The sequence below is a fragment of the Opisthorchis viverrini genome (assembly GCF_000715545.1).
Source record: "Opisthorchis viverrini unplaced genomic scaffold opera_v5_66, whole genome shotgun sequence".
Classification (NCBI taxonomy): Eukaryota; Metazoa; Platyhelminthes; class Trematoda; order Opisthorchiida; family Opisthorchiidae; genus Opisthorchis; species Opisthorchis viverrini.
This window is the reverse complement of record NW_008751723.1, coordinates 392,423-404,189: the sequence shown is the minus strand read 5'-3', so window position 1 is coordinate 404,189 and position 11,767 is coordinate 392,423. Positions and strand designations below refer to the sequence as shown.

Genomic DNA, 11,767 nt, shown 5'->3' with positions numbered 1-11,767 from the left:
GGTATAACGGATCCTAAACGACGACCGTAATTACCGTTCCCCAACTGGTAAAACATCCTGTCGGTAATTATGTGAATAATTGGGAATATCACGGATTGATACACAGGTTGATGCACACGGTTGATTCCTGGATGTCCAGAATGGAACTGACGAAGAACTCGATGTCGTAACGGTTGAGGAATCACCACGCGATCTCCAAACATTAAACAATCTTTTACGATCGCTAATGCATCTCGGCGATGAAAGAGCGGTCGAAGACAATCATCTTTGAGGTTCGAAGGCCACCGAGAATTCATGAATTGGATCGCCTTTTGAAGCGTTGGATCAGCAGTGGTAGCTCTTTGAACCTCTGTTACTGTCACGGGCAATTCACGAACGAACTGGACCAACTGGAGATCGGCTGGGTCCTCAAATGCAACTTGCGCAATAACTGTCTTCTTCAGGTGTTGTCTGGTTGTTAGCAGGCGAGATAATGCATCGTCCTGACCGAAGTCGGTGGTGCGCCGATATTGAATATCGAAGTCGTAACCCAGCATAATCAGGGCCCATCTTTGCAGGCGGTTGGCAGAGTGCGCGGGAACACCTTTCCTTGAGCCGAAAATGGAGAGCAATGGCTTATGATCGGTAAGTAGGGTGAAACGGCGGCCATACAACATTTTGTGGAAACGCCGAACCTCGAACACTTTCTCTATCTGTTTGTATCACTGTTCTGCTGGGGTTAGTGATTTTACAACATTTTGTACGCCGAACCGCGAACACTAAGGCCAACGCTTCTTTCTCTATCTGTGCGTATCGCTGTTCTGCTGGGGTTAGTGATTTCGTTCGACGCATAATGACCCTCTCCGATCCGTCTGGAAAGACGTGTAGAATGACGGCACCGACACCAAAATTAGAGGCATCAGCTGCCAAAACGATCGGCAGCTTTGGGTTGTAGTGGGTAAGTAGCAGATCAGAACTGAGCATCGTCTTTAGTTTGCAGAATGCTTCCTCGCATTCGTCTGACCAACACCAGGGGACATCCTTTCCAAGCAACCGATTTAGCGGGGGCCGGATGTCGTGCAACGAAGGCAGGAATGCCGAATAGTAGCTGATTAACCCCAAAAGGGAACGTAATGATGGTACATCCTTAGGAGGTGGCATCTGCTGTATAGCTCGAACGTTTTCCGGGTCAGGATAGCGACCAGAGGCGTCAAAAATGAACCCAAGATATTTCACAGTTGTCAAGAAGAATTGACACTTCTCGGGACGGAGGCGGAGGCCATTGTCCTGAATGCGCAGTAAGACGGCATTGATTCGCTCACGAAGCTCTTCGGGTGAAACAGCAACGATCAGCACGTCGTCCAGGTATGCGACCACACCTGGAATGCCAGAAAGGATGGTGTCCATCAATTGCTGGAAAATTGCTGGGGCGGTTTTGACGCCAAACGGAAGACGGTTGTACTGATACAGCCCGCGGTGTGTGTTGATTGTCAGTAGTGGGCGTGATTCTGGTGCGACTTCAACTTGAAGGTACGCTTCAGCCAGGTCGATTTTGGCGAAGAACTTCCCACCGTTCAGAACAGTGAATAGATCGTCGGGTACTGGTAGTGGATAATGGTGCTGCTGGATAGCTGCATTTAGGCCGGTTGAGAAATCGGCGCATATGCGGATGCCACCGTTAGGTTTCTTTACTACAACGATCGGCGCTGCCCAGGCAGAGTAGGATACAGGGGACAGAACGCCTTGTTCTTCCAACCGTTGAAGTTCGGCATCTACCAGTGGGAGGGAAGCGTACGGAACTGGTCTCTTTGGACGGAAGACTGGCGTAGCTCCCGGCACGAGGTGGAGGACTGCTTGTGTCGCAGTGCACTGACCGAGACCGGACTGGAAAACAATTGGAAATCGCTCCATAATGTCGGATGCATGATCTGGATGCGCTGTAGGAGACTGAACTGCATTGCAAACGGCGCTGATTGGAATGTCGGCTAACCCAAGGCGATCGAACCAATCAAGACCCAATAGGTTCAACTCAGTTGCCGTTATATAACACGACCCCACAAATGTAGTTCCTCGAAAAGATACACAGCACTGGAGCTCACCGGAAAGTTTTAACTCTCCACCGCAGGCACTGGTTGCAGTTCGAGCTGCTTGTCTGATCGGAGGTTGCCCGAGCGTGCGCCAAAGCCTCTCCGAAATGATGGTAATGTCCGACGCAGTGTCCAACTGCAGACGGATTGGATGACCATTTACGGTGACTGTCAGATACTTCCGGTTACCTGGCGTGTTGATCTGGAAAGTAGCCAGCAAACTGAGAGAGGAGCCAACAGGGTTCGATTTCGGTTTGGGACGGATGCGTGATGATTGCTTTGAAACAGCAGAGGCCGTATGCATCAGTGACTGACAATATCCATCTTTGTGTCCCACGGACTTACATTGGCGGCACCGATGCTTCTTGTAAGGACAGAACCTGACGAAGTGCCAGGCTCCACAGTGCCAACATTGTGAAGGTGGTGTCTTCTTTGAGCCTTTGTTTTGCTTCGGACCAGAACACTGCGAGGTCGATTTGGTTGGGCCAGAATTGACAGGGCCAGGCTGTTGCGTATCCTGGTGTATTGCATGAACCTCGGAACCGCCATGACCCCCGAGTTGGACCATCGCGGTGTCATGCTTCAGGTTAAGCAACCGTTGACACTCCGAGGTGACGGCCTGCAGCGTCATGGATGGGTCCTGCTCGATGCGGCTGAGGAGTCGGGTACGGATTTCTGCATCCTTCGGGGATTGTAGACCACATATGAAAATCAGCGACTTGAACTGATCTTCCGTTAACGATCCGAGTTTGAACCGTTCGCATTCTCGGTTCACGATGCCAGAATATGTGAGGAAGTCGTCTGCATCACTCTTCACTAGCTTCATGCATCGATAACGGATGTTGAAAAGTGACGTTTGCTCACCGAATATTTGTGAAAGCGTGTTGACCGTTTCATCAAAAGTGAAATCGCGCGGGTTTTTTGGCAGAATATAGTTAGCGTACTTATCATGCTCTGCGGGTCCAAGTTTGCGGAGCAGGAGGCGAACCTTCCAACTATCATCTTGAAGTGAAAAATCGACCCTGAACAGGTCTTCCTAGCGACGAAACCAAACATCAAACGTTATGCCAACTGGGGGTTCATAGCAAAATTCGTTGATACTGCCAGCGATTCCATCAACCGACTGTGGGACGCTCGACGCAGCCGGTGAGGCCAAAGATGTAGTTGATAGTCGCTCCGTAAGTACTTTGATGAGTTACAGTTGTTGCTCAAACATTACTTTGAGTTGTTCTGCATCCATCTTGCGTCGCCGAATATGTTACGGTTCGATCACGCTGCGAGCAAAACAACATGATATGCGGATCGTGGCAATACTCTATCCCCAGCTATGTTGCTTGATCCAGACTCCTAGCAGTTTGGCGGGAAATGCAGATGGATTACGATTTCTACGGAACAAGTCGCCACATGTTCCAACTCCCAACCTGGAGGGCCAGGAGACTGTGTTCGTCAGATTTCTAACCATTGACCGACCTGGTATGAGAGACTCTGTGAGTGTCACGGGGACACTCCACAGTATAGCTGAATGGACCGCTTAGGTGCACAAACCGTCACACCACGGTAGGGTCCAGTCTCTTCGTGACAACCCGAAGTAGACGTTCAGGTTCATCCAATCTTCGGAGAAGGTGGCACCGATCGATTCCACTCAGCGGAGCACTCATCGTCATCATCATCATCAGGGACAGCAACATCAGTGTTGACACTGATGGTCCACTGCCGTACAGCCATATTGGTCATCAAGTTATATTTAAAGCCTTGGAGTGAAAACAAGGGCAAAAGAATGGGTGAGGGAGGGGACCTAAATCTGGCCTCTGTCAAGCATTTTGAGGTGCCCACACCTCAATCAGACAATTTGGAAAGAAACTGACAGCACGAACACCAGTGACATGAATCAGCCGCCATTTCTTGTAATGTCACCAGCCAAGCGCAGGCGGGTTCACGGGGACCCCATCCTGTAATTCGTACAACACCCGCACTCTTTGTAGTCTCTTTCACGTCTTTCCGCCAATCGTACGTTGTCCATCTCGTGGGTTGCGCCACGAAGGAGGCACGGTAGATGGTGTTTCGGCATTTGTAACACATGAACGAGCCAACGCAACTGATGGTGTTGGATGTTTTCCGCAGTTAAAGTACTTGTCGCACAACCAGTCACCCAGCGAAGCAGTATTAATGGCTTTCGTCCAAAGACAGGGATGCCGTGGAGACGAGACGATCCTAATACAGAAATCTTCATGATTTTTCTCATCCACGACCACCGCCCACACAGTGTGAAGCATAAACGCACCTGCATACTCTACAGAGATAGCCATCGTCAGGATCAGTGGGGCTTAAAAAGCGTTATCAACTGACCACGTGCTGTCCACGGAAATCATGGCTTTTAACTCCACAGCCAATAGCGTTCCTTCCGGGTAGCATCGAGCGTAAATGTAACATGGGATGGCCACCGGATGGATGGGCGACTACCTTTTAAGGACATTAATCCCACCCTGCAGCTTTTTTCTCTTGACCGGCGTCTTAAGTATATTGCTGACCTTTTAACAGTACACTATTTTCCAGTATTATTGCTGCTCTGTCTTGTCATGTTGGACTCGATATCTGCATACTACTCAAATTCTCAACGTATCGAGTTATCAGGAGGTTACCGTACCCGGCAAGCCCGGGGAATCCCATTTGAATAATGCCCTTCATTCAACCTAACAACTCTGTTGTTCTTTTGCCGAATCCGTTAACGATTTTCCATTCTGACGAAATTCTCTACTAATTCCCTTCTGGTCTGCCTTTTCTAGTTGTTTACTGGGCGTCGAATTCTCATCCGGTTGGTGTGCCGAACCAGTCCAGTTTGTCTTAGTCCGCATTGTCCTTTTTATCGGAACGGTTTAAGCATCGATGCCTTTCTTGAGTCCAGATTGGAGATATCCGGGAGACCGCTGGCTGCGGTCAAGTGAATGTGGAAGCCTGTGGGAAAATGCCAAGATCTATCGCTTGCGCATGTTTGAACGAATGAATGAGACGGTGGTTAGACGGTTAGTTTTACCGCTTCATGATGTCATAATTGGTATTCAGTGTTTGCAGACAGTCACTTATCGAGGATACAGACCAATCTATGAACTATGTGAATGATCTTTTGAGAGTGGTCATCTACCAACCTCATGTCTATCTCCGGATAGGCACAGTTCGTGACGTAAGTAAAAACATCTTTCCGCGCATCCAATCTTTTGCTTTCTTCAGGTCGTGACAACCACAACAATCAGTGAAGCTTTGATCGGACTGGATTTGAAAGCAGCGATCAGAGATGTCAGGCGATTCAATTACGTGTGCAAAGTAGGTAGCGAAGTTGTTGCCTCTGTAACACTTAGATTATCCAAATACTTCTGAAGGATCATTTTCACCGGCTGACCGGCAGACTTCAGCTTTTTCTGATCGAGTTGTTGAGGGCGATTTTGTCTCAAGGTAACTTGCCATTTCATTTTCTACCTAGCGAATTACGTTTCATAGTTCAAGCAAGTTGCAATCAGACTGCAATGTTGAGGCAACTTTTGAGCGATTTGCTGGACAATCTAGAGAGGAACAAATATGATCACATCGGAAGTGCGATACTGTGGGACAATCATCGGAAGGCCGTTGATGAAATGAATGCGGAACTGGACGGATTCGATATAGAGAAGGTATGTTGCACACCGGTAGCTTGTTTTCATTTGTTTGTTTTCCGTTATCCGTAGTCTTGTAGCCAACCCAAGAAGACCACCCGGTTAGACATCAGTGGCGATTAGTCTACCTACCTGGATGCTCACGTCACCACCAACCATAACGATATCCGAACTTTTAACCCGTTGTATAAGAGCACATAGGGAGTTATAGAAACCGTCTTTAGCGGATTCAGAGCTACAGTCAGTTGGAGTTTAAACAGACAATAAACTGTGAACAATGGATATCACTTTTCGGGCTACTTTCACATACGTTGTCAAACGAACCGGGCGGAAACGACTATCAACCAATCAAGCACAGTCGCTTCCGTGCGGTCGCTCAATACAAAACCCACCCCAACATACCCAGCTGCAGTGGCATCCAGATGTGCACAGCTGGAACCTGGAAGACAGTGAGGGGCAGTTATTTCAGTTAGAGTACTTGCGTCCTCGACCCTTGTTTCTAGCAAAGAGCCTACGTCAATGCAGAGATGATCCAGCTTGCAAGCAGGAGCCGCTTGTTGTCCTGCTTGCTTCAGTATGTGAACACTATAGCGGCTATTTAGACTAGCTTTCGGGGTTTTGAATTAGAATTGGAAGGTTTTAAGTTTGTTGGTGAAGCTGAACGCACAGAAGCTGCAGGTGAGCTTGATGCCTGGCGAACAAAGCGATCAGCCCTAGGGCTGGGGTCTGCGGAGAGAGTGTTCAAATTTGGGTAGGATAGGGTAGAAGTGGGAATACGTAAAAGTGCCAGAAGTGAACTGTTAGCAATAGCGCTTTTTTCGCTTACCCGCTCCGTCGTGCGTGGACCTGGATGGTGACACCACGCGACGGCCGATGTGGCCTGAAGGTGTTGTTAGTTGGAATTATTACGATTGCACGTGGGCTGGATGCTGCCAGGGTGCCCACACCTAGACAGGAGGACTTCCAGGGTCTTCGACCAAGTCATTTGACTCAAAAGGTTGGCTGTAGGGTGCTGATTTTTGGCGGAAAATGCGGGTGCATTAACATTTTTTACAGAACAAGTCGTCGCACATATTTCAATTCCGGAGCTTGAGGGCCATGAGACTGTGTTAGTCAGACTTCTAACCATTGATTAGCTTGGCATGAAAGACTTTGCGAGTGTCACTCGGACACCACCCAGTCTAGCTCAGTGGGTCACGGATGCACACAAACCGTCGTACCACGGTGTGCTCCAGTGTCTCTGTTATATAAATTATTTGATATTAAGTGATGTTTCAATTCCTCCTAGAACGTTTTAGGACTGCTTTCGTGTCATTTTAGGAATCTTATGGAGATATCTTGTGATAATTGCAAGAATATCTTAGCAGAAATGTGGTTTACTTTAGCGCTTCAGGACTGTTTCTCAAAAGGTTCATACATATAGTGTCGTGCAGTTCACATATTACGACTTTTTCTGTTGTCTTAGGTTTCGATTCATGGAGGGCTATGCATATCAGTGAGGAATGTCTTGGTTGTACTTCCAAGTCGCTTACTTAAGATGTCGGTAGGGTTTTTTCGTGTCTATCCTCATCACACACAGCAACTATGCTTCCATCTTATGAACCATATGGGCAATGCAACGACCAATATCGAAGCATCCCGAGGTACTTATAACCTTGTATCAACTGTATCCCTTTGCACACAGACGACGTCCACTGTGAAAATAGCGTCAGGTTGATGTGCCGATGGATCGTGTAACGTTCTGTATATTTCACATTTGTGGCTCACACCACGTCCCCACTAGCTACTTCTGCGTCTGGTAATATCATTTGTCCCACGTTCCGATTCTGCGAGGTTGCTCGTTGGGATTCAAGGAGGTCTTCAGTGGCATCTAGATTTTGTTGATTATAAGCGACGTTGTTTCACCTCGAAAACGTGGTGCATGGAAGATCCTTACAGCGTTCTTGCATATAGGTTTGTCGGTGTCACTTTGTTATCCTAAACTACGTAAGGTATACAATGCACCAGGGTATGTCGAAATTGAGCTAGCTTGTCTCGGAACCCAACACGTGTGGAGATATGGTCACGCTTGTAGGCCCTTGAGTTGTTGATAAGGGATCGGCCAAAGCAGAAGCTCACCTAAACGTCTTACAGGGAAGCCTTCCGATCCTGTGGACTCTTGGAGAGACTCCTTTTATGCAAATCGTTGACACTACCCACAGGGCCGTTTTCCTTTTTGGATGCCCGTTAGAAGTTCAAGATCCTTAGGGTCTTTCTTTTTTATTGATAGATTGACTAAGCACTCTGCATTCCTCAGTCTCTTTTTGTTTCCATTTTTTCGCAACTTTTGGTGTCCATCCTCTCTAGTGCTTGAGGGCCGTTGCTAAGGAGCAACGATCCAAACCACTATCAGCCAGTGAATGGACTCCATCCACAGCGGACGACGTGAGCCTGGAAAAGCTCCCTACAGAATGTCTTTCACGTGTCCTCTCCTTCGTTAATTCACCACGAGACTTGGAAACTGCCTCACTGGCTTCCGGGGCAATAGCTAGTTTGGTAGAGGAGGATCATCTGTGGCGCAACTTGACCTTAACCCACTTCGATATGGAGCAAATGTCCTCAGTTCACTTTGGCCGCCCAGGTTGGCGTGATGAACCTCCAGCCACCATGGACGACTGCAATTGGCGAAGGGCCTATTTGCGTCTCCTCAAACGCTATGGGGACCAACATTTTTATACTGCCAAATTGGCGGCCTGCGAAGTGTGCTGTTGTATATTTTGGCCGGTATGTTGTGTCCGTCACGTGGTTTTTCTTCCTGAGCAAACTCACTAGTTTTTCTTGTTTTCAGTGCTTACTATTTTGTGTAGTGTATAACACCTAACTGTTCCTCCATCTACTCATAAGAAAGTGCCTACAAAATAAGTGCTGTTCTGGGCCTGAGAAAATAGCTCTTTCTCAAATCTTTACTCCATGGAAGCACGGTTGAACTGATTGTTATTTGTGGCGGCAAATCGGTATTACTTGTATTTTCGAAAAACGACGGAGTTTGTTTGATATCCTGTTCTACAACTGCCTAAGCGCCTCGACAAATGAACCAATCCCACGTTGTCTCCGAATCGTACCGACAATGGTTTTGATGTCCCTCTTCTGACATCTCTGATTTTGCAAACCATAGGGTATTGATTGCTTTGAATGGGGTCAAGAACGATAAAACTGTTTACTCAATCTACACCTGTGTGACCCATTCGAGATCCAGCGTTTTTCTGTTCAGTCTATGAGGATGTCCACTCAGTCCTAACCAGCTCAGCATTCGAAGTCTCACTCGAACTCTGGAAACATGCGAAATGCACTCGATATCATATCGTCCTATCGATTTTCCTTGTTTCGCTATCATGCTCAGAATCAGTGACTATTTTAATGGCAAGAATCCGTTGTCAGTTAGCAAGGCCGTTTAACTAAGCTGGTTGGTTCAAAGTTGCATTGAACCCTCATGTGGACAAGCCACAGATCATTGAGACAAAAAGCCTATTGAGGGGACGACTTTTCGATGGCATCGTGGATGCTACTGTGTTTTACGTATAGTTTGAAAGCGATCGTTATTGGAAGCGATTTTTTTTTGTTAAAACTTTGCAGATGACTGTTAAGATCACAGAACTTTTCTGCAATGGGTTTTCTGAACATCTCTGTGTTTTATAAGATATCCCTCGCTTACTGGCAGTAAAAACACTATTTTGAAGTTGATCATTCGAGTTGGAGAACCCAACTTTCGTATGAAAACAATACATATTCAATGGCTATTCAGCACCTGTCATTACCAGCTACCCTCCAGCTACCTCCAGTAAGAAGGTATCCCATAGGACAGAAAAAGCTGTTTTGCTTATTTAATCTTTTCTGCATCGATGTCCGAGCTATGTTTTGTAAACTATACCTCTGTTAAACGGTACCCCGCAACGCTCCCACTCGCCATGATTCCCAGCCCGCACGCGATTGGCCGGAGAGTCAACCGCTTGCCTGCCCAGCATCAAAGCGAGTTCTGGTGGGCCGAATGTGTCGACTCAACATCCAATTGTCATTTACTAGCCGTCGAATGCAGGGTGCCAGTGGCGCCTCCAGATGGCGTCAGGATTTCCAGAATGGTATCGCCTCATACACTAGATACAATTCGTTGTATATGCGTTTTTGACTTGGTTTTGATTGTTTAATACGTGTTGTGCATCTTTGGTAATTCATTTGCTTAAACGCTAGCTTGAAAGCTTCAGACCGAGAACTAAGCTAAGGCATTACAACCTCTGACAAGCGACTTCTAGCATCCGGTGTCAACTCTTCAGTTTCATTAATGAATCGTTCTAACTAAGACCAAAATTTCTTGTCCCATCAGTACCATTTGCTGCCTAGTAAATTACCTTCGTCATAGAAAACCGACTACATTTTACCATGCTCCATCGCAGTAGCTTGATCGGGGGTGCTTGGTATGCATTCAGTGTTGCGTATTGTAGAGACTTTGTCAAAAGGTTCTGCAGATGTTAGATCGCCTGATGTTCACCAAACACTAGGAAAACTATTGTTCTAGGCTACTGCTTTTTGCCTTCAAGTTGTTCGTCTAAGTCAGTTCATGTTTCTATACCATCACCCGTTTCAGCTTTTTGGACACCCTTGCCACTATCCGAAACAGGAACCTCGTCTTCGTCTCCTCTCTCCAGAAGACTTCATTGCGCTGTTTCCAATCTAACCTTTGCTCGATCATGCAGGGACTTCGTGTCGTTTCCTACTCCAAACTGCTACGGTGCCTTGCCCATCAACTACACGTCTCACTTTGATCAGATTTACCACATTACTTTCAAACGAACCATTGTTTACTAACGGAGCTGTTGCATTTCAGCCCATTGAGCTAACCATTTCAACTCCGTTTTCACCTCGGCCATCTTTGTATGCATTTGGTTTGAGTGTCCGCCAGTTGGTCCCTAAGATAGTGACTTCATCGGCATTCAACTTGGCAGATTTGTCCATTCATCATCATCGACTGCTTTCAGAAAGCTCGTATTCAACATGACTTTCAGATGCCTATGCATAATTTTATTCACTTTTTCTATTTGCTTAGTTTTCTTATGATCACCGTTTGTTTGGTTCATTTTGCATGACAGTGAGCGCCTTCACTTTTCTCCTTTTGTGCATTGTCGGCGTGCGCCTCTATAGTGATCTATAGTTACGACTTCGGTGCTGTGCGAATAAGGCGTGAAATGCCGAGGATTCTTGTTCATTCTCCATTTGTTCTTTTTGTTTTATTGTAGTTTGGTTTTTACGGCTTGATTTCTGTCCTATTATTTTTACCCGTCGTGTCATTCTGTTTAATTACTATTTATCCCTAGTTTCGCTATTTTCGAATGCGCTGTGTGGTATCATTTATCACCCGTTGGTGACAGTCTTGTCTCAACCAACAGGTGGGCCTGTTGGCACAAACTCGTATAGTATCGTACTGGACTTGCCGTATGCATAGGCTCGGGGGCGAGATGGACCAAGTGGTTAGAGCGCGAATTTACTGATCGGAATGTCTGTGGTTCGAACCTGACCTCTGCCACTCGACTTCCCCTGTCTAGGCTTGGGCTACCTGGCAGTATCCCATCCCTCGTGCCTCCTTTGTGTGGCATGGCAGCTAGGCACCGAAAGATGGACGATGCATAGGCTCACTGTCCTACACACACCGGAACGAAACGCTCAAGGTTGTTGTACGCCTACACGGTTCAGAACACAATCGTGTGTCTGTTTCACCTCATGTCCCAGGGAATTTCCAGTTCTCGAATTCACGTGAACCGTTGCTCGTCACTCCGTGGCACATCTTAGCTTCTAATCGAACTTGCTATGAGGATCGATCAAATGGTGTGAGAAAGTTAGCTTCCAGTGTGCAGGCGCGATTTCCACTCGAATCTGCCTGTTCCTTCGGTAGTTCCCTTCAAGGGTGCCTGTCATAAGATTGTTGGTCACCTCGATTTGGGTAGCAGTAAACAGTCATGCTCACTATGTGCTGTTTATTTACAAGCTCATTGTTGCTTTGTGTATCACGAGTGCCCTCATCTGTCCGAT

General features: G+C 47.0%; 1 protein-coding gene across 1 annotated transcript; it reads left to right on the top strand.

The window, feature by feature from the left end:
- Window positions 1-4,949: 4,949 nt before the first annotated feature.
- On the top strand, window positions 4,950-11,049 carry T265_04185 (hypothetical protein; the record flags this gene model as incomplete). The annotated part of the gene is made up of 6 exons (XM_009168867.1): window positions 4,950-5,086; window positions 5,136-5,244; window positions 5,292-5,384; window positions 5,420-5,728; window positions 8,057-8,473; window positions 10,329-11,049. The coding sequence occupies 6 exons, from the start codon at window positions 4,950-4,952 to the stop codon at window positions 10,416-10,418; spliced, it is 1,155 nt and encodes a 384-aa protein (XP_009167131.1).
- Between the last annotated feature and the right edge of the window lie 718 nt (window positions 11,050-11,767).